This window comes from Coregonus lavaretus (genome assembly GCF_964263955.1).
Source record: "Coregonus lavaretus genome assembly, chromosome: 28".
Lineage (NCBI taxonomy): Eukaryota > Metazoa > Chordata > Actinopteri > Salmoniformes > Salmonidae > Coregonus > Coregonus lavaretus.
Genome location: NC_140015.1, coordinates 19,185,154 through 19,208,680, shown reverse-complemented (window position 1 = coordinate 19,208,680; position 23,527 = coordinate 19,185,154). Strand labels below are relative to the sequence as shown.

The window sequence follows — 23,527 nt, the reverse complement described above, 5'->3', positions numbered from 1 at the left end:
CCGGCCGATGGCCCCCCCGACCTTCTCTATGTTCCCGCAGCCGTGCGGCCGCAAGTGCTCAACTGGATCCACACCTCACGCTTCTCCTGCCACCCTGGTATGAAACGTACACTATCGCTACTGAAGAGGCACTTTTGGTGGCCATCCGCCGAGGCTGACGTCCGGGAGTACGTGGCGGCCTGTTCCATCTGTGCCCAAAATAAGGCTTCCCACAGGGCTCCTTCGGGCCTGCTGCGGCCTCTCCCAGTCCCGAGTCGTCCTTGGTCTCACGTGGGCTTGGACTTCGTCACTGGACTTCCTATGTCTGAGGGTAATGACACCATACTCACCATCGTGGACAGATTCTCTAAATCTGCCCATTTTGTTGCATTACCAAAATTACCATCTGCCAGTGAGACAGCCGACCTCTTTGTCCTACATGTATTCCGTCCCCATGGAATACCTGTGGACATAGTGTCCGATAGAGGTCCACAGTTCATTTCTCGGGTATGGAAGGAGTTTTGTTCGGCTCTGGGTGCCTCTGTCAGTCTCTCATCAGGTTTCCATCCCCAGTCCAATGGCCAGACTGAGAGGACCAATCAGGACCTGGAGGCTGCTCTACGCTGTGTGACATCCCAGAACCCGTCCACCTGGGCCAAACATCTTCCGTGGGTCGAATATGCCCACAATTCCCTCACCTCATCTGCCACCGGCCTCTCACCATTTGAGGCGGCTTTGGGGTACCAACCGCCATTGTTCCCGTCTCAGGAAAGGGAGTTAGCCGTCCCGTCAGTGCAGGATAACCTTCGTCGCTGCCGCAAGGTGTGGGTGGACACCCGTGAGGCCCTTCTACGGACAGCAGAGCGTAACAAGAGGGTGGCGGACAGGCACAGGGTAGTCGCTCCACAGTTCCAGCCTGGTCAGCGAGTCTGGCTCTCCTCCAGCAACATCCCCCTGCGCACTGACTCCCGTAAGCTGTCGCCCCGGTATTTGGGTCCTTTCGAGATCGAATCCATCATCAACCCTTCGGCTGTTCGGTTGAAGCTTCCCCAGGCCATGAGAGTCCATCCTACATTTCACGTGTCCCAGCTGAAGCTGGTCTCCTCCAGCCCTTTGTGTCCGCCTGTGGATCCCCCTCCGCCACCGCGTATTATTGACGACCATCCAGCCTACACGGTGCGGAGACTGCTGGACGTCCGGAGGCGTGGTAGAGGGCTTCAGTACCTGGTGGACTGGGAGGGATACGGTCCCGAGGAGAGGTCCTGGATTCCCCGACGATTTATACTGGATCCGCAGCTAGTGGCTGACTTCCATAGGGACCACCCTGACAAGCCGGGTGGGTCGCCGGGTGGCGCCCGTTGAGGGGGGGGTACTGTTACGGTCCGGCACTGTTGGTCCTGTTCCTGCTGGTTTTCCTTTCCCTTTTTTCCCCTGTGTGTGTTGTTTGTGTCTGTCTCCCCCTGCTGTGCAGCCCAGTCAGAGGATCTAGGTCAGGGGGCGTGGCCATTCTCTCACAAGATCAGTTACATCAAGCTGCAGCTCATTGTCACCAATCAAGCAGCAGTTATCTACCCGGGCTGGACACCTCTCCAGCGCCAGTTCGTTCCTACACTACCTGTGGTAACTTGGCCCGTACAGCACTCTCAGTTTAGTTGTACGCTCTCAGTATTATTGTTGTTCCTGCCACGTTTGTAACCTGTCTCTCCTTCGACCAGATCCCGTCTGTTCCTGCTGCCTGCCTGCTTGCCATTCCCACGCCGCTACCTGCTCCTCTGTTACCTGTTATCCTCGTCATCCAGCTCTCAGGACTACTGGCTCTCCACCCCACTCAGCTCCTACCCCGGCCTGAAGCTACTCCACCCTGAACTGCTTCTCTCTGCCAAAACACGTTGAATAAACTACATCCTAATTCACTCTCTTTGTCCGTGTGTCCGTCTCTGCACCTGAGTCCCCCACCCAACCTAATAAATATTTACTACAGAGTTTTTTTTGTGTGGATAATATTGAGCATTTACTATAGTATTCTACAGTATACTACAACATGATATATTAAGTACTACACATGATTGAGGGATACTACAGTCTGTAGTATAGTATTCTACAGTCCACTACAGTTTATTATATCATTCTATATTAAGTACTGTAGTATTCTATAGTAAACTGTAATATTTTTTTAACGTGGGGAGCATTAAGAAACCCCAGACGAATCTAAAGGAACCATAGTTCTGCCGTTGTTTATATTATTTTATTTAACCTTTATTTAACTAGGCAAGTCAGTTAAGAACAAATTCTTATTGACAATGACGGCCTACCAAAAGGCAAAAGGCCTCCTGCTGGGACGGGGGCTGGGATAAAAAAATATTATATATATAAATATAGGACCAAACACACATCACAACAAGAGAGACGCCACAACACTACATAAAGAGAGACCTAAGACAACAACATAGCATGGCAGCAACACACGACAACACAGCAAGATAGCAACCCAACATGAAAACAACATGGTAGGAACACAACATGGCAGCAGCACAACGTGGTAGCAGCACAAGACATGGTACAAACATTATTGGGCACGGACAACAGCACAAAGGGCAAGAAGGTAGAGACAACAATACATCACGCGAAGCAGCCACATCATAGTCCTGCCGTTACAGGCCTCAACTGATCATCATCCCCAGGGAAGTCAGAGTGTTATGCAAAAGTAGATATAATCACCTGAAACCAAAATGATAATGACAGAACAATTCAAATGTCATTCTAATTCTGGTCACGTAAAGGGTAACACAAATCACAGGATGTCCATGTACTCTGTGCATAATGATATCATTTAGTTTCGAGGCTTACATAAAATCACATTAATGTATGTCCTAGGACCTAGTCCAACTCTACCTGTTTCTGTCTGACCTATGATGACACCTGGCTGACCTGAATGTTGCTCCACCTTCAAGTCAAATCAAATAAAATGTATTGGTCACATACACATGGTTAGCAGATGTTATTGCAAGTGTAGCGAAATGCTTGTGCTTCTAGTTCCGACAGTGCAGCAATATCTAGCAAGTAATATCTAACAGTTCCACAACAAAAACCTAATACACACAAACCTAAGTAAAGGAATGGAATAAGAATATATAAATATATGGATGAGCAATGTCATTATCAGAGTGGCATAGGCTAAGATGCAATAGATAGTATAGAATACAGTATATACATATGAGATGGGTAATGCAAGATATGTAAACATTATTAAAGTGGCATTATTAAAGTGACTAGTGTTCCATTTATTAAAGTGCCCAGTGATTTTCAAGTCTGTATGTAGGCAGCAGCCTCTCTGTGCTAGTGGTGGCTGTTTAACAGTCTGATGGCCTTGAGATAGAAGCTGTTTTTCAGTCTCTCTGTCCCAGCTTTGATGCATCTGTACTGACCTCGCCTTCTGGATGATAGCGGGGTGAACAGGCAGTGGCTCGGTTGGTAGTTGTCCTTGATTATCTTTTTGTCCTTCCTGTTTGCCCCCGGTGATGCGTTGTGCAGACTGCACCACCCTCTGGAGAGCCCTTCGGTTGTGGGCGGTGCAGTTGCCGTACCAGGCGGGGATACAGCCCGACTGGATGCTCTCAATTGTGCATCTGTAAAAGTTTGTGAGGGTTTTAGGTGACAGGCCAAATTTCTTCAGCCTCCTGAGGTTGAAGAGACGCTGTTGCGCCTTCTTCACCACACTATCTATGTGGGTGGACCATTTCAGTTTGTCAGTGATATTTACGCCGAGGAACTTTCCACCTTCTCTACTGCTGTTTCCTGAAGTGCACGATCATCTCCTTTGTTATGTTGACGTTGAGTGAGAGGTTATTTTCCTGACACCACACTCCGAGAGCCCTCAGCTCCTTCCAGTAGGCTGTCTCACCGTTGTTGGTAATCAAGCCTACTACTGTTGTGTCGTCTGCAAACTTGATGATTGAGTTGGAGGTGTGCATGGCTATGCAGTCATGGGTGAACAGGGAGTACAGGAGGGGGCTGAGCACACACCCTTGTGGGGCCCCAGTGTTGAGGATCAGCGAAGTGGAAATGTTGTTTCCTACCGTCACCACCTGGGGGCGGCCCGTCAGGAAGTCCAGGACCCAATTGCACAGGGCGGGGTTGAGACCCAGGGCCTCAAGCTTAATGATGAGCTTGGAGGGTACTATGGTGTTGAATGCTGAGCTATAGTCAATGAACAGCATTCTTACATAGGTATTCCTCTTGTTCAGATGGGATAGGGCAGTGTGATGGCGATTGCATCGTCTGTGGACCTATTGGGGCGGTAAGCAAATTGAAGTGGGTCTAGGGTGACAGGTAAGGTCACCCTAGACCCACTTAATTAGGCTCATACGTCTCTTACTTTGGCTGGCTGTCCAGTGGCTTACCAGGTTCACCACATAACCACAGCACCGCTACTACTTTACACTTTCCTCTTGAATCTGTCTGCAAGAAATGTGTCCTGGGATCTCTAATGGAGGGAGTGACCAGATTAGCTGCACCTGGGCTGTTTCAAGGGGCTTGATCTTGCTTGTAAATTATTTGTGCATTACAGAGAATAATGTATGTGGAAGGAGCATGCCACAACATGGAGATCATGGGAGTAGTATCCTTCAACTGGCAGCAATGTTCGCATTAAGCTACGAGCGCATGTACGGGCGTGCAGCTCCCCGGGACTGCCATGCAGAAGACATATCAGCGTGCAGAGAAGCACAAGATTGAATTTAACTAAACTTTTTAGAGTTTTCCCCCTTAGTTAACTGTTTCCCTTTACTGTGGCAATTGTGATCAAAACAACACGATTTTAGCCACTTTCAATGCAACATACCGAAACAAAACGAACTATGCAAGATATTTTGTTGTAGGAGTAGGATTCTATTGCATTGACATGCACAACTCAGGCCCCTACTCTACACAGACCAGTGTGCCATAACCAATCAGAGCTGCAGTAGGCCTATATGCAAATAGACCATTGCCATATATGGATCTGTGCCATTCACTTTGAACTGGACTGTTTTTACAGCATGAGTGGTTGTGAGCAGATGCCCTTGTTTTGAGATCAAAGCGAGAGCTGCATGTAGCCACGTGTATGTTTGTTCATATCCTTTGCTAGTTACTGAGTTATTAGCCCAGTTATAGATCATTTGTAGTCAGCAATGGGGGAGGGATTGCTTCCTACAAGAGCACAAAACGTGTGCATTTCTAGACATCTTTGAAAAGTGATTCATGTAAAAAGCTTTTTTTTGTCTTAAAGGGGCAGTGTTGTATTTTGAGACAGGCTTGTATAAGCCAAGTAGCCAATAGGCGAAGGGTAGCATAATTTGTCTGATTCTCTGTAATAATGGTATGGGAATAATGATGCATTTTATTTTGTAAAGTGGTTTCTTGCATCAAACAACACAACAACATTATCAGTCACCTCCTTGTCTAAAGGACAAGTGGATGCACAGGTTAATATGAAGCCCTGCATATTATTTTCAAAAGTTTTTACATTTACATTTTTACAAAAGTCTCATGGAATGCTGGAATGTCTCATGGAATGCTGTAGGCTGAATGATAAAACAGCTATTTTCATGTTAAAATGTTATGGGATGCATTTTCTCCATTGTATTTGATGGTAGGCCACTCTGGTAAGCCTACATTATGATAAAATAGACACAGTAGCCTACTTGACTACTGTTAAAACTAACTTAAAGCGGGTACAGCCTCAGTGTTCACAGTAAACGCACGCCGGAAGTTGCACAGAATTTTCACAACATTCAAGTTTGCATTCTGCAGACCTGAAACTTGCTCAGTGATGAAAACAATTAAGAGGGAACATTGACTGGCAGTCCTAGAATCTGATGGTCCATTTGCTCCTTTGATCCAGGTAGTATTCCCTGTAGGATAGGGAGATCCTTTCACCTTCCACTGTGTGTGTGTGTGTGTGTGTGTGTGTGTTTGTGTGTTTTCACCAGAATGTGTGTGGCTATGACATTAATCTGAGGGTCAGAAGTGTGTGATCATGTGTGTGTTACAACTGCACCATGACGTCAGTGTGTACTGTACCTATATAGGAAACCAGTCAAGCGACAAGTGGGAGTGGAGGGATAAGTGAGATAGTAGCCTTATCCCAATAAGTCAACACTGGGTAAGGTGAGCGTTTCAACACACTGTTTTTGATACAGGCTATTATCTGTTCTGACTCATTAAACATTACACTTAACCAGTTTTCTTGAAATTACCCAGAAAATCCCATACATATCATTGCTGTATTTCTAAATTTAAACCTAGCAATCAGACATCCAGGACAGTCATCTTGCAGGTAGATTGACTCAGACAGGCAGAGACCGGGGAGAATGACACAGTTAACCACAGACAGACACATTTTGCCATTGTAAAGCAACGTGCTTATGGTCACGCTTACTCCCCTTGGCATGTGGACACTGGACACTGGAATTGTATCACACAGCCATGTGGAAATACTCTGTCAATGAGCCTCCCTGGGAGCTCCTTAGCGTTGAGTCACAAGCAGCGTGTTCTTTCTCAACACTCAAAGAATTAACCCACACATTCTAACTTGTCATCCCACACAAGGTGAGCCACTGCCACGCAATAGAACCACCTTTTGATCAGCCTTGCCTTGAATATAAAGGAGCAAACACGTTATTAATACTGTACATACAACACTTCAATTCAAACTATATCAGAACTGTTCCAGTCTTCCTTTATTGCACATGTGTCAAACTCATTCCACGGAGGGCCAAGTTTCTGCGGGTTTTTGCTCCTCCATTGTACTTGATTGATGAATTAAGGTCACTGATTAGTAAGGAACTCCCCTCACCTGGTTGTCTAGTTCTTAATTGAAAAGAAAAAACTAAACCCGCAGAAACTTGGCCCTCCATGGAATGAGTTTGATACCCCTGCTTTATGGGCTCTGGTTTTTCCAGTTTTGATTAAGGAAGGGAAACGAAGGGCTGATTGTTGATGAGATGATCCCATTGGTCCTCTCAAAAGCTACACGGGCATGTTATCTGTTAATTTCACTGGGGCCCCGCCCAGCTCGGGACCAGCCTCCATAGGCAGACTGAGGCAGCAGGGATTTAGGCCACACTGTACCCAAGCTAGCTTACCTCACCTGGCAGGTAGGTGGGGTCGATACAGCCTGGGAAGAGGCAGGCTAGACAACATTTCTAAATTCCCTCTCTGCCTTTTTCTATATTTGAGGCTCAATATTTGAGTTGCCTGTCCCGCTAGGGTGTATCCTATTGGCTTTGTGACAGTCACAGCCTCAGTGTTGGGTGTGGAGAGTCCACAGTAAATCTTTAGAGGTTACTCCGCATTCCCTGACTTTGACCCAAGTGAGGTATGCTGTTTGTGGAACAGTATCCACCAATAACCCAGTATGTGACGTGCCCAGTGGATAATACTTTGAGGTCTGAGAGTCACTTGGCCACTGTCTGAAACACTATCATTATCCTGTGACATCACCTGAGGTTGCTGAAGCACTCTCTGTGTAGCACATTACCTCAGCAGAGGTCATCAGAAGTAGGTTTCTGTCCCTCTACTTATATTGTCAGACTATTGTCCTAGATAGTGCACTATATCTATCAATCAAGTGTGAATATGAGTTGTACTTGTGTGAAACAGGTTTCTCTCACTCGTTCTCACGCAAACACAATATCTCTCGCTCTCTCTCTCACTCTCAGGCTTTGTCTCCTGAGTGGCGCAGTGGTCTAAGGCGCCGCATCGCAGTGCTAACTGTGCCACTAGAGATCCTGGTTCGAATCCAGGCTCTGTCGCAGCCGGCCGCGACCGGGAGACTCATGGGTGGCGCACAATTGGCCCAGCGTCGTCCAGGGTAGGGGAGGGAATGGCCGGCAGGAATGTAGCTCAGTTGATAGTTGATATAGCATGGCGTTTGCAACGCCAGGGTTGTGGGTTCGATTCCCACGGGGGGCCAGTATAAAAAAAATATATATATGTATTCACTAACTGTAAATCGCTCTGGATAAGAGCGTCTGCTAAATGACTAAAATGTAAATGTAAATATAATGACTTGCACTTGTTACCTCCTCCTCTCCCTCCCAACCAACTACATTCCTTCATCCTGACTATCCTCCCGGAGAGAGAGCTTTGGAGGGGGAATGGAGAGAGTGGGTGGGGATCAGGCAGAAAAACTACACCCACCACGTCTGTGTGTGGAGATACAACAGCAACAACGTGGTCGCTCTGGCTACTACTGAGTCTCCATGGCAACGGATTTGAACTCATGACAATATTTTGGGAGTTCCCCAAACATCTGTGGGTGAGTCAGTGTGCTTCCTCTGAGTACTCATGGATATAATGGCCAAAATAGACAGTGACAAAGACATAGCTAGAACATGAAAAACAAATACTCCACCACAGAGTTGTTGAAATAGTGGCTTTTGGGTAATTGCATGTATGTGAGACAGAGACAGAGCGAGAAAGAGAGAGAGCAAGGGAGGGAGAGAGATAGATAGATAGACAAAATGAGAGTGAGATAGATTTGTGTGGGGTGTGGACTCGGGGAAAAGAGGGAGGGGTAAGAAGTGGGTGGAGGTGTAGTTGTGAGTGTTTGTGCGTTCCTTAGCGGGGAGGGGTAAGAAGTGGGTGGAGGTGTAGTTGTGAGTGTTTGTGCGTTCCTTAGCGGGGAGGGCTGAGTCTGACATTTGGAACGTAGAGAGCAGAAGGAATTGGGCTTCAACAGAAAGGCTACCATCAAAAAGTAAGTTGAACATTTTTGTTCGCTTACAGAACTCTCAACTCTTTGACATGCTCTTCATGTGTTTTTTGAAATGATAATAGCCTATATGCATGCCTTCTATTGTATTACTCTCAAGGCTAATACAATTGCACACAGTCAGTAGGGGCGTGAATATTTTAGAATTGTAGCTAGCACGTCTTTTGTAATGCAAGTGATACTGGTAGTTTATTCCTTTGCCAGGTAAGTTCAGTGTGGGTGTGTTCAGGTAATTAATCAGATAGCTGGTTCTGAAACAAACATTACAAGGTGAAAATCCAAATGCACTGAAATTCTGAAACTTTAAGTATACATTTAGTTAAAGTTTATAATGCACACGCTTTAGCCCATGAAACCTATCCTGTAATTTCTGGTAGGTAGCTGAGTGCGTGATGGAACTATGCTCCATCCTAGAAGGCAGGGAGTTTGTCATGCATTCAGTGTTTACTCTCTGTGACTCGGGCAAACTGCTGAGGTTGGATAGGGTGTACTTTGTATTTCCTTCACAGAGCAGAACAGGGTTAAACTTCCCTCAGCGGCTGTCAGCTCAGACAGTCAGAGGTTTAATTGTCTAAGACTAGCTCAAGTTCCCTCTTTATTTGTCCCTTCAGCACTGAGATGAGAAGCTCTCATATGAGAAATTACACAGACCACCTTTTGTGTACTCAAATATTTACACACAGTTGAGCTAACTAAGAAGTACTCGTTCCCAATTACAGTAATTTTGAAGTGTACATGGGCGGGAAACACCTTGGGCTGGATCAGTGTTGATGTAGATCACATGTCTGGACCCAACCCAGACCAGCCCTTTATCCCAGAGAGGTCCTCTGCATTCCAGATAGGCTCTCGCCTCGCTCTCTCCACATCCACCAGATCCCAAGCCGCCCTATTGCCAGTAGTAGGGGTGGGAAGGAACTCTAGCATGTATCCGTGAGTTGTTCTCACAATATGATTGTATTTAAGAAAAACAAGCATCAAACAATCTTGCCTTCTCTCTACTGACAATGGCCATTCAAACAGTAATTCAGCTTATTTTGTATTGGTTATGGTGTTTACTGAATAAATAAATCAAATAATGGCAATTGTAATTGGTGAATTGAGATCGTTTATCAATATTTTGAGTTGAACTGCTTAGTTCATAGGCAGGAGTTCTCAAAGTGGGGTCATTCAAAGCCACTAACAATGGCTTGCAGGGGGTTCGTGGCCAGATCTCAAAATATATATATAAAAATGTATATATATATTTTATGAATATTACTAACAACAACAGATCATTTTTTTAATGGCCAAGGGATCCGAGGAATAAGTTAAGAGGTTGTAACACAATACAATGTGATATTATTAATCTACAATTTATGTTCTTAACCCTGGGGCAACATGGGTCTGGGAAGCTCACAGGGATATTGGGATCCACAATACTTTTACATAAATGCAGTGTAATTTAAGAATTAAAACTGCAAAGTTTTCTCTCTGCCTCATAATTTTTTTTATAGAATTGCAGGATATTAGCTTTAAAGTTGCAACAACAAAAACATCTCTCTGCCACATGACAAAATCTGTAGAATTGCATGAAATTAGCGGCAACATTTTCTCTCCGATGCCAAGAGACGAGCCTTTAAAATGTTCCTTCCTAGGGCCCGAAACTTGGTTTGTCTCACCATGCACTGCCAAAGTTATGGTAATACTCCTTGTATGCTATTTTTTATCTAACTCGAGCTGTGTTCTGATTATGAGGGGGTCCATGATTAATTTACTATCACAAAAGGGGTCCCGGCCCCATAACGTTTGAGAACCCCTGGTTAAGGTGTATGTATGTGTTTATTTGGGGGAGGTGGGGCAGGCAGGGTAGTAGGTATTTTGTGCAGTTATTTTAAGGAGTGGCGGTTTGTTGCAAGCTGCAAACAAGTTACAACTCATCTCCTGCCAACACTTCCCCCTTTATCCCTCTGATTTTCTGTCTCTCTGTTTCCCAGGGCTAACACTACATTGCCTGACCGATCACTATGTGCTATCTCAACTCTCTTCCTCTGAATTCATTTTTTATCAAGCCTCCCTCCATTTCTGTTAGTGTGTGTGTGTGTGTGTGATAGTGTGTGTCTATGACCCATGGTAATTTAGAGTGATGAAGCCGCACCCTGAGGGGGTGCCAGACTCAGGACTTCCATCATTAATGACTGCCTGTTTCAAAGTGCTGGAGCCAAGCAACCCAGTGCATGCTTTGTCAACGTCCATATCTAATAATATAAAAAATAATACATTGGATTTAAAGCACCTTTCAAGAAACACAAGGACACTGTACAGCAAGAGAGTACAAAACAAGAATAAAACAATAGAATGTCTGATTCCTGTCACTCATGTTAAGCCCTGTGACAGTGTCTCTGTGTTTGAAGTGGCCCCGTCTTCCTTTATTTGATATGTTATAGACGAGGAAGTGTTTGACCAGCTTTTAACATACAATATATAAATGTTCTCTCTTGTTCTGTCTTTCTCTCAGTCATCATGTTGGTTCTTCTAGCCGGAATCTTCCTCCTTCACCTCACCAGCATCATCCTCCTCCTAGTGGCAACTATCGACAATGTAAGTAATTCCCCACTGCACCTCCTCCACTTAGTTTTCTCTTCATGTTGACATAGCCCTTCTTTCACAATGTCTGTGGGGTGTTGAATCAAAAGAGGATAGCATGCTATGTTAGCCCTCATCGGCTCAGACCTTTGGTGCTGTTCTGTCAGTGTTCCACTTTTGTTTTCTGGACTACATTTCTGAGCTCACTCTCACACCTGAGAGAAGACAGGAGACGAACAGTTTGGCCAGTGTTTCATCACTCTGTGTGTGTGTGTGTGTGTGTGTGTGTGTGAGTGTGTGTGTGTGTGTGTGTGCACGTGCGCCTGCGCGTTATCGTCAACAATGTGGCTGCATATACATGCTCTTGTTCGTGTGTGGGATTCCAGTGAGTGTTAAAAGGCCTGTCTGTCATAGTGAGAGGTGCATACCTGGCTGCTGTGGAATGCTGCTACATTCTACAGATGTACATTCCACCCATTGACTATTGTCCCTGTGCCTGGACATCCAAATGCATGTTACCTGTGGATGTTCATTGACTATCTCTCCTCTCTGTCCTGTCCAGGCCTGGTGGATGACAAAAACCGTGTCCACTGATGTGTGGGCCAGGTGGATACTGACCAATGGAACCTGGAGCTCAAATGATCTCCCCAGCCACTACCCTCAAGGTAAGCCTGGGCCATACTGGACCGCTGGGCTAAAATGTAATCAAACATTCTCTGTGGGGAAAAAACAGCACTGCAGGAAATTAGCATTGCTCCTGGATATATATGTAAATATCAACCTACACGTGAATTAAAATGTTTTTTTTTCTGTCTCAAGTCACCCCAATATATAAATTTTTGCAGCACAGAAACAGGAACAGTGTTGTTTCTCCAGGATGTGGGTTTACTGCGGTGTAGGTTTGATTGAATTCAGGGTAGAGCTCCGTAACAACTGTCAGACTAAGCCTGCCATCTAACCTGTCTCTGTGTGTCTGTCAGTGTCTAGCATGATTGATCAGTAAGTACTCTATTGGCCAATGAGGGAGAACAATGCCATGTTCTCATAGAGGAAACTGAACAGAGGGTGTGGCAGGATCAGGGACAGGGTTGGGGCGGGTGAGGAGGTTCAGATTTGCTTGAATACATACACTGAAAGTGTATTACAAATACAGTGAGTCTGTGTTTAGACCTTTAGTGAATGTGTGGTCAAGTATATATGTAGCAATGTTGTATCTCTCATAAAGTGTTTTATTTGATGGCTGAGAAACCCTTTTACAACCTAATGAAATGAACTCGTCTTAAATCCTCTTATAAATATTCCTTAGCACACAATTTTCCAGATTAAAATACTTTCATTGTGTTTTAAAAATCTCCTCCCACTTGTTTTGACAGAACTGCCCCTTTCACCTCTGCATTCCAGAGCGTGACACAACACTGTTTCGTTAATACGGTGTTGATTTCTGGGTGTTTCTGTTCTGTAAATAGTCCTTACTCTGTGTCTGTCTCTGTCTCCCTCTACAGACTACCTCCATGCAGTGCAGGCTAGCTCCATTCTGGCCTGCATATTCTCCTCCCTTGGCCTGTTTGTGTTTGTGGGACAGCTCTTCACTCTGTCAAAGGGACAGAGATTCACCTTCTCTGGCATCTTCCAGCTCCTAGCCTGTAAGTATTGCCCTAAACACTTTAAATCTTCAACCTGTTAAACAATTAGTTCTGTCTTTGCTTGACCTTTGTCTGTCCCTCCCTCCCTCCAGGCCTGTGCATCATGATCGCTGCCTCCATCTACACAGACATCTTTCACAAGGGTGAATCGGATGGTTGGTATGGCCACTCCTTCATTCTGGCCTGGATCTCCTTTGCGTTCACCTTCATCTCCAGTATCATCTACTTTGTCCTGCGAAAGAAGACAGCAAACTAGAAGCAGAAGACTATCCCAAACCAAGAGACAGGCTCAATATCTTACGATCTGATCGTTTTTTGTACAATTAGGTATGGATATGAGTGTGTGATACCAAAGGGGAGAGTTGTTATCCACAATTTTTCTGGCTTGAATTTTGATTCATGTATCTCTTTTGGTTCCCACCTTATATGAAGTGTGTATAAATATATGGATTTACATAGTAATAACTTACCTGTCCTGCCCACATAGTAATAACTTACCTGTCCTGCCCACATAGTAATAACTTACCTGTCCTGCCCACATAGTAATAACTTACCTGTCCTGCCCACATAGTAATAACTTACCTGTCCTGCCCACATAGTAATAACTTACCTGTCCTGCCCACATAGTAATAACTTACCTGTCCTGCCCACATAGTAATAACTTACCTGTCCTGCCCACATAGTAATAACTTACCTGTCCTGCCCACATAGTAATAACTTACCTGTCCTGCCCACATAGTAATAACTTACCTGTCCACATATTACCAAGTCCATGTTTAGTTTTTTTAATATAAAGTGGGACCAAATTGTACAGCGCACATATATTCGTTGGAGAATGTATAGGGGAGTCAGAGAGTGAAAGAGTATAGCCCTGCAGAATCTTATTATTTCAGAATCATAGTCCTGAAATATTCTTGCTTACATTTTAATTTATTTCTCAATTAGGCTCAGAATAAAACAAGGCCAAAACACTCAAAACCAAATAGAAGAAGGAATTGACGCCTCACTAGAGTGCAGCAAACAGAGTCCAATTTCGGAAACTGTCAGCGATCATTACCCCGTTTGACTTACAGTGTGCAGAATAAGACAAAGAATATCATGTATTTGCCAATGTCCATACATGGAATGGAACATTAGTACTAACCTCACTGCTAACTAGACCACTCCCCTTTTTAGTATGTAATTATTTTATGCTGTGTACCATTAGTCTTATTGTGTAGGTTAACTTCCGTTTGTCTGAATCAACCTATCCCCCAGACAAACCAACAGATAGATAGAGTACCTTGAAATCTAACAGAGCACGTTTGCTCGCTGCACATTGAGATATATGTGTAAATATGAACATGTTTGGTTGCACATTATGCTTTGTATGTCTAATGCAATGTTATTTTTGTTACTATTTCTTATCAGTATGATAATGATAATAATTTGTATTAAAACCTGATTTAAATCAAATTTCTCCTGTCATTGCTAGACTATTTTATATGAATCATAATCGGTGAAGGAGGACAGATTGAATGAATACCTAGTCCTGAGTGGTGCAGTGGTCTAAGGCACTGCATCGCAGTGCTAACTGTGCCATTAGAGATCCTGGTTCGAATCCAGGCTCTGTCGCAGCCGGCCGCGACCGGGAGACTCATGGGCGGCGCACAATTGGCCCAGCGTCGTCCAGGGTAGGGGAGGGAATGGCCGGCAGGGATGTAGCTCAGTTGATAGAGCATGGCGTTTGCAACGCCAGGGTTGTGGGTTTGATTCCCACGGGGGGGGCAGTATAAAAAAATAATATATATATGTATTCACTAACTGTAAGTCGCTCTGGATAAGAGCGTCTGCTAAATGACGTAAATGTAATGTAAATGCAGTCACTGGTAGAGGGGCACCACAGTGAAACTGACAGAAGGCATACTAATTTCTGCATGAAAGCATTTTGCACATTTTCACTAAGCTTTATTGACAGCATGCATACACGTTTGGACAGAGAGCTTCAACAGACTACTTCACACAGTTTTGCTCTGTCAAAATCAAAATGCATGTTGGCTCATAGGTAAGTATCACACACCTACAGTCAAAGTGGGCTGTACTCCTCATCTGAGTACTCCCTCCCCTCTTCCTCCATATCTCTGCCCCTGTCCTCTGAGTAGTACTGGGGTGTGTAACTGTGGACGGAGAGGGGCAGAGAGATAGAGGGGAGGGAGTGGCGGTGATAGGGGGACAGGGGAGCAGGGTGGGACGGGGGAGGTGGTAAGTATTCAGGGTAGGGGAGGGATAGGGAGTGGGTGAGTGGATGGGGTGATGAGGGTGGGGGTGGCGAAGGGGGGTCATAGTAGGGCGACAGGGGTGAGAGTTCTGGGGATGGTGGGGACATGCAGGGGTGTGGTGGCAGAGGGCAGTAGCAGGAGGCCGGGGGTAGCAGGGGCTTTATGTCAGGGAATCGAGGGGGGTACAGGCGGGCTTTACGCCTCCGCTCCATTACAGCCTTCTTGGTGTAGTTGTTGAGGGTGGAGACTCCTGACAACATGCAGCAGGTAAAGGCCAGCCATGCCACACTGAGAGAGAGAAACAGAGTAGAGAGAAAGGAGCAGCAAGGTGGATAGTGTTCATCTGAATCCATGTGTGCAAGCCTACTGTTGCAAACATATTTCATACCCTTATCTTACTAAAACACAATTGCTACAAGGCATATGCGATATTGCAATAATCTATTTGAGTTGGACAGAGGTCTTTAACAGGAGCCCAGGTCTCCTGAGAGTCCTTGAGGTAAATTATTGGGTGTCTCTCTTATTTAAAGGGGGAAAATGTAAGCACTTAAGCACACTTGCTCTTAGAGACAAAAGAATAAGGGAGCAGAGCACACTGAAGATCAGAGAATGAGTAGTGGTACTTTAGTAAACAGTGTGTGTGTGTGTGTGCGTGCAGACTCACTAAAAGGCCCAGGAGTAGCTGTAGCTGTGTGGTTTGAAGTCCTCTGGACCCATAGAGGCAGTAGTCTGAAACACCTGCATGAACATCATGTGAGCCACCATTCCCAGTAACCCTAAGAGAATAAAACAGAGATTCAATGGCAGACATTGAAAGCATTTATGTGGATTCGATCAGAGAGACTATTCGTTTTTTTCATACAATCACTGGTTCATACAGCACTGATTTCGCTAATAGCTTTATTGAGGAAAGTTTTACTTGCAATGACTGTGATGTGTGGTTGTCTTACCTACGCACTGACTGTAAGTTGCTCTGCATAATAGCGTCTGCTAAACCAGGGTTTCCCAAACTTTGCCCTAGCACTACACAGTGGACTCAAATAATTAAAGCTTGATGATGAGTTGGTTATTTGAATCAGCTGTGTAGTGCTAGGGCAAAAAACAAAATGTGCACCCAGGGGGGTCCCAGAACTGAGTTTGGGAAACTATGAGCTAAATGATCAAAAAAAGATAATCTAATGTAAAATGTGTACCTCCTAATATAGTGAAGACTGCGGAGTAGGCATTGAGGAGCTGTCCCCAGCGCTGTGAGGGCCAAAAGGCATCCAGACACAACTGCAGAGACAGCAGCACACAGCTGATACACAGCAGCCCAACATACATGAGCTCCATCGACACTGACAACCACAACATTCCTGCAGGGAGAGAGAGGACGATTACAGTACAACTATGTCATGACTGTGCAATGTGTACCAACATACACTCTTGACACTGCAGAATAATTTACCTTTTTCACCTCCTGGAGTTAAAGAAAGAAAACTGCGACACTGTTCCTCTAAAAAACAAAAGACAGATATTACGATGATAATTATTTTATATCAGATAAGGTTAATTTCTGTGTGGGACAGATTAAATACATAGTATCAGGAATAGCTGTCCTTGAGGAAACCTTTCTACCCACTGGGCACATCATGTCATTTCAAAGTGGATAATTGGGTCATATTTGGTTGAGACGTTAATCAATGAGATTACAACCTATATTCACCAACTCAAAAAGACAGCCAAGGGTTTTTCCAATGTGTTATCACTATGCTTTCAACCATCTAAAAGCACAACCAAATTCCAATGGAAAAACAATATCTGATTTTTGGTTTATTTATACAACAGATTATTGTGTTATCACTGTGTTTCATCTGACAGCAGAACCAAATGACCTGGACCGCAGTTACGATTACATTAAAAGGTAGGTTTAACAGAGAAAAATAAATGTAACCATACTTTATAAGTCATATATCATCAATGATACTATTTAGGCCTGTATAGCATTTGCAACCCAGGGTTCAACAAAAAAATAGACAATACATACAGTAGAGGCCTAGGGCTTCAAGCTTTGGTTGATTTGAAATGTAATCTTCAAGTTAATCATTAACATGTTGTATTCATGTCTCCATCTAAACCAAAAATCTAAGTTAAAGAATATGACTAAATAAGTGCATTTAAAGTTTGATTCAATTAGATTTAGTCCTCTTTTTTTATTTGATTTTTGGTTTAGATGGAGACTTGAATCCAACATATAATTTATTAATTTGGAGACAAATTGGATAGTGAATTGTGTTTGGTTGTCAACGCAAGCAAATATCTACATTTGAAGGAGATGTGTCTTATGCTTGACAGTTCCATCTGTGCCACTGACTTAGTCTGGCTTTACTTCCAGTTTGTCTACAGATTAATAATTGATATGTTGGATTCACGTCTCCAGCGCAACCAAAAACAACAACGTTAAAGAATAGGACTAAATCAACTAAAACTTGAAATGCACTTTAAATAAAGTTTGATTTGATTGAAATCCAAACGCATTCAATATCACTAAATATCATTACATTTGAAATCCTAGGCCTAGTGTATTGTCTATTTTTAGTTGAATTCTAGGTTGAATTTAAACAATAGCTGTTGATGACTTTGCAAATATTATATAGGCCTTAAAGATGCACAATGCAGAAATCGCTCCGCCATTTCCTGGTTGCTAAAATTCTAATAGTTCGCCTAATTTCAGTTTATGTGACAAAACAAGCAGGTATAGTGTAGAGAATCATTGTACCATCTAAACCGCAGTGAAATATATTTTCCATAAACAAAAATATAGTAATTTCAGCTGTTTGAAGATGGTGTACAAAACCGAAAGTAAAAGACGCAAAAAACGAAACTTAAGAACGGGAAGCATAGAAATAGCGCACATAGAACAGATCCACCGCTTCTTAGACTTGCTTTCAATAAGAATGACATAGCTATAACACACATATCTATGTGAATTTTGTCTGGTCGCCCAAAAAGTAACATATTGCAGCTTTAAATAGCATCATTGATGATATATGAGTGTTAAAGTATGGTCATGTTTTATTTGCTTCCCTTTGGAATGGCTTCGATAGCAACAGTGAATCTTTTTAGGTTCTAAGTGGAGATTTCTCAACAATCACTCTCACAATAGCACCTTGGTAATAGTCTGTGACAAATATCGTAGCTAAGCAGGGCTGGGCTTGGTTAACACCCTGTATGGGAGACCAGAGGTTGCTGTAGCTAGGTCAATTCTCCAGTAGGAGGTGCTGTTTTTTTTCTGATAGTGGATATAACGTTGAATGTCTGACATTGTTTCAAAGGTACAAATTCAACATATTTTATACAAGGTTTGTCGATGTTGAAATTTGGTTACCATGATGACATAATCCTGTGGTTTAAATTTCACCCTCAAAACAACAGTTAACTTTGATGACTTTTTTACAATCCAATGTATTTTCCACATAGATTCCACATCACAATATGTTGACAAATGACATGGATTCAACCAGTTTGTGCCCAGTGGGTAGTAATGTATGAGAACAGTATGTCCTTTTAATACTTCTCACCCACCAGACAAGATATCCACAAATCCTTAATTGTCAGTAGAAATCCCACAGCTCTATCAAGTCTTCTCCAGCCACAGCTTTAGGGTGTTGAGTCCAGTCAAGCCGGGGGGGGGGGGGGGGTTGGAATAATATGAACCTTTCTCTCTATCTGGTCATAATCCATAATTGAGTCATGTTGTTAGAATCTAAATCTCCCTGAACAGAGCACCGATAATAATCCTCTTTAGAGAGTGCAAGAGCTCACACACACACACACTCCACCGTACCTAGACTCTAATTGCGTTTCATCTCACCAGTGATTTTCCCCTTTCTTACCCATTTTGCTCCTCGCTTCTCATAGTTACATTACTGTGTGACTGTAACTCCCCCACTTTGAACCTACTATATGCCACTCTTGTGCACAAACCTACAGGTATTAAAGTTCCAACCATCCATTTTCACCCCCCAAAGTCTCACCCCAGGCGTCGGTGTAGATGTTCTCCTCACAGCTCATCCACATGCCTGCATGGAAGGCAGGGAAGGCGAAGCGGTCGTCCCCCGTCTCCCAGGAGAACTGGATGGAGGTGGAGTTATGCGAGACCCCGGGCACAGGGATGCATTTGGTCAGTTTGTTGGCCGAGCAGAGGGGCTAGGGGACTTTCTGACTGCCCTCACACCAGTAGGAGGACAAAAGGGCCATTGCCCCCAGGACCAGAGACACCAGTGTCTGGAAGAAGGTGAGCTTGGGGGACCGCACTCTGGACAGAAACGACATGATGAAGGGAGAGAGAGGGAACCTGGGGTGGGGGGAGGTGTTGGAAAGGGGGAGGAGAGAGGAAGAAAGAGAGAAGTTGTATTTTTAATAGCTGGTCAAACACTTCCTCTGTCTATACTATATAATGATAAAGGGAGACGGAGCCACTTCAGACACAGAGACTCTGTCACAGGGCTAAACATGAGTGACAGGAATCAGATTTGGACGTTGACAAAGGCTGCACTGTGAAGCTCGGCTCCAGCTCTCTTTTAAACAGTATTAAGAGAGTTGAGAGAGTTGAGAGAGAGTTGAGAGAGGGTTGAGAGAGAGTTGAGAGAGGGTTGAAAGAGAGCATATGGAAAAGGAAAGATAAAGTATTCAGAGGAATTGACAACCCAACTGAAAGAAAACAATCTAATCCCCCAACGTCTTTCCTTTCTTGGACACACACTAAGAAGTTTGTGACTTTGCATGGGTGCACACAATCTAACCTTGCACTCTGAAAAGTACTCGCAGGTTGCACTCAACCACAATGAAACCAGGCTCAGTATTGTGAGCAGAGGGGATCCAATCTGCACGAGCAGGGGTCTTCAACATTTTCTTTCCCAGGGCCCAGGGCAAACCGGCGACCCGCATTTTACGTTAGCAAAAAAAAAAAATCACGTCTTGTCTTATCATAAGGTGAATGATCATGGCAAGGAGAAGTAATACACGTTTTAAAATTAATAGATTTGGTAAATCGTTTTTCATTATTTTGACCTCTCCATCTTATAATTGGAATGGGAAGTGTAAACTCTAACATAGTCTATTAGCTAGAAAGGTAACTCCAAACACATTTTCGCTAAGAGCAGCTGTTTAGCTGGTTAAACAAAGGTTAGCCCTGTGTTGGCAAACATTTATGTCCAATTCAAGAAAGCTTACCAGCAGCCAGCGGCACTTTCCGCACTGGTAGCCTATTCGCAGGTGCTTTTCAAAGCCTGTCACACACTTCAATAAGTGTAATACCAAAGACAGTAGAAACTGTGTAATTTGCTCAATATTACGAGTTGAGAAATAAAGTTTACATCATTAGAAAGAAGATATTCTCCTCTTTTCTACTGTAGGGATGTAATTCAAAATGTGTTTATTATGTTGTTGCTAGCGATATTCAGAAAAACAATGTTCCACTTTTTATTTATTTATATTTTCACGGACCCTAGGACCCCTGGTTAAATACCCCTGTGCTAGAGGGCAGGTGTGGTTTAAGACGGAGTGATTATATCCCTAATTATATAGCTGAATGACAAAGAATGGGAGAACACAAAATGGAAATGGTAGGAAGACCAGCAGGAGTAGAAAATGGCAGCAATTACAGGAGAAAATAGCTTATCTGTGAATCCTTTAGAACAAATAATGGCTAAAATGTTCAGAAGCATTGACGTCAGACAGCAAGGATAATTTGAAAGAGAAAAAGGACCCACCTTCAACCGTCTTATTTCCTCTTTAGTTCTTCATGGAGTGAGTGTGGATTGTGGTAGTATTTAATGTACTCCTATTCTTCTACCCATCTCCTCTCTTTCTTCTCTTCCTCTCCATCAGATAGCATGTCAGTGATTCAGGGTGTTGACCCTCACAGTAACCTCTGTGGAGTGTGTGGTTGTCACTCTTCATGATACCGCTTGGTCAGTAAGTCAGTATGCTCAACCAAGTCTTAAGCTCCCCTCTTCTTTAATCTATTGATACAACTCTAAATCCACAGTGGACAAATCCATTCAATCTGTTCTCATTTTCATCTACTATTTTACCCCTTCTGTCTTCCCACTTTCTCTCTAACTGGCCTCACTACCCTAACACTACCAGTTTTAATATAGTGTACCAGATATAGTGTACTAGCACCACAGCCTGAACTCCAATCTAGCGACTTTCAAAGTAAAATGTATGACTTCATGTCACTTGAATTTAACATTGATTACACAGTATGGTGTATTTAATATTACAAATAAGAAACTCCTGGACAAATTCTATTCCCACAAAGACACATTTCTGGTAGTTAGTCTCTGAGAGACTTTCCATAGAACTTTACCAGAATGGTAAATCTCCCATCTGTTTTTCCTCAGAACATCCTGAATAAATAGCATCTATTTACAATGTTATTTCTTGATTCAATCTGTAGTGCTGAAGATCCGCGCTGTAGCACAATTGAAATGTAAAGGCCCAGTGCAGTCAAAATGCTGTTTTTCCTGTGTCTTATATCATACTGTACAACAGCTGTAAAAATTTTAAAAAATGTGATATGTGATACATCCTGATAGTTGCTGGTTGAAAATAACACTGAACAAAAATATAAACACAACATGCAACAATTTCAAAGATTTTGCTGAGTTACAGTTCATATAAGGAAATCAGTCAATTGAAATAAATAAATTATGCCCTAATCTATGGCTTTCACATGGCTGGAATATGGATCAGAAAACCAGTCAGTGTCTGGTGTGACCACCATTTGCCTTATGCAACGCGACATCTCCTTCACATAGAGTTGATCAGGCTGTTGATTGTGGCCTGTGGAATGTTGTCCCACTCCTCTTCAATGGCTGTGCGAAGTTGCAGGATATTGGTGGGAACTGGAACTGTCATACATGTCAATCCTGTGCATCCCAAACATGTTCAATGGGTGAAATGTCTGGTGAGTATGCAGGCCATGGAAGAACTGGGACATTTTCAGCTTCTAGGAATTGTGTACAGATCCTTGCGACATGGGGCCGTGCATTATCATGCTGAAACATGAGGTGATGGCAGCGGATGAATGGCACGACAATGGGCCTCAGTATCTCGTCACGGTATCTCTGTGCATTCAAATTGCCATCGATAAAATGCAATTGTGTTCGTTGTCCGTAGCTTATGCCTGCCCTTACCATAACCCCACCATGGGGCACTCTGTTCCCAACATTGACATCAGAAAACTGCTCGCCCACATGACGCCATACACGCCATCTGCCCGGTAGAGTTGAAACCGGGATTCATTCGTGAAGAGCACACTTCTCCAGCGTGCCAGTGGCCATCGAAGGTGAGCATTTGCCCACTGAAGTCAGTTACGATGCAGAACTGCAGTCAAGACCTTGGTGAGGACGACGAGCACGCAGATGAGCTTCCCTGGGACGGTTTCTGACAATTTGGGCAGAAATTCCTTGGTTGTGCAAGCCCACAGTTTCATCAGCTGTCTGGGTGGCTGGTCTCAGACGATCCCACAGGTGAAGCAAGATGTGGAGGTCCTGGGCTGGCGTGGTTACACGTGGTCTGTGGTTGTGAGGCCAGTTGGGCGTACTGCCAAATTCTCTAAAATGACTTTGGAGGCAGCTTATGGTAGAGAAATGAACACTAAATTATATGGCAACAGCTCTGGTGGACATTCCTGCAGTCAGCATACCAATTGCACGCTCCCTCAAAACATCTGTGGCATTGTGTTGTGTGACAAAACTGCACATTTTAGAGTAGCCTTTTATTGTCCCCAGCACAAGGTGCACCTGTGTAATGATCATGCTGTTTAATCAGCTTCTTGATATGCCACACCTGTCAGGTGGATGGAATATCTTGGCAAAGGAGAAATGCTAACTAACAGGGATGTAAACAAATTTGTGCCAAACATTTTAGAGAAATAAGCTTTTTGTGTGTATGGACATTTTCTGGCCTCTTATTTCAGCTCATGAAACATGGGACCAACACTTTACATGTTGTGTTTATATTTTTGTTCAGTATACAATCTACTAAGGAACTTCTAATCAGCAGGTTTGCATGGGCGAGAGTTTCGGCTTTCCATGGCGACATCACCATGCTGTAAATTGGTTAATAGTCCAATAACAAAGTTACAAACCTCTCTGCCAATAACAACTAGTTTTCAGTTTTCCCCTCCCCAATCCTAGCAAAATTCTTGCTTGAGAAATAGTTTTTCTGCTAGAAAGGTACTTTTGCCCATTTTAATGGAACTCTATTACAGTAAAGGTACTTTAATTGTTACCAAGAAATGATTTGATATTGATATAAAAACTGCTGCATTGGGCCTT

At 43.7% G+C, this 23,527-nt stretch overlaps 2 protein-coding genes across 3 annotated transcripts; one reads left to right on the top strand and one right to left on the bottom strand.

Annotated features, from left to right (window-relative positions):
- The first annotated feature begins 8,344 nt into the window (after nucleotides 1–8,344).
- LOC311103346 (epithelial membrane protein 2-like) lies at nucleotides 8,345–14,405 on the top strand. Of its 2 annotated transcripts, XR_014610079.1 has the most exons (6): nucleotides 8,387–8,719; nucleotides 11,229–11,311; nucleotides 11,859–11,961; nucleotides 12,799–12,939; nucleotides 13,032–13,621; nucleotides 13,679–14,391. XR_014610079.1 is itself a non-coding variant. In XM_084144904.1 (5 exons), exons 2-5 carry the CDS (start codon nucleotides 11,234–11,236, stop codon nucleotides 13,193–13,195), a joined length of 486 nt encoding a protein of 161 aa, XP_084001030.1. In that variant the 5' UTR covers nucleotides 8,345–8,719; nucleotides 11,229–11,233; the 3' UTR covers nucleotides 13,196–14,405. The 2 variants fall into 2 exon arrangements, 1 of the variants encoding a protein (XP_084001030.1); XM_084144904.1 differs by having other exon boundaries at nucleotides 8,345–8,719; nucleotides 13,032–14,405.
- Nucleotides 14,406–15,004: 599 nt separating this feature from the next.
- On the bottom strand, nucleotides 15,005–19,511 carry gsg1 (germ cell associated 1; the record flags this gene model as incomplete). The annotated part of the gene is given in 6 exon segments (XM_084145535.1): nucleotides 15,005–15,485; nucleotides 15,862–15,973; nucleotides 16,391–16,552; nucleotides 16,645–16,692; nucleotides 19,214–19,385; nucleotides 19,389–19,511. Coding segments are annotated over 6 exon segments (1,098 nt in total).
- Between the last annotated feature and the right edge of the window lie 4,016 nt (nucleotides 19,512–23,527).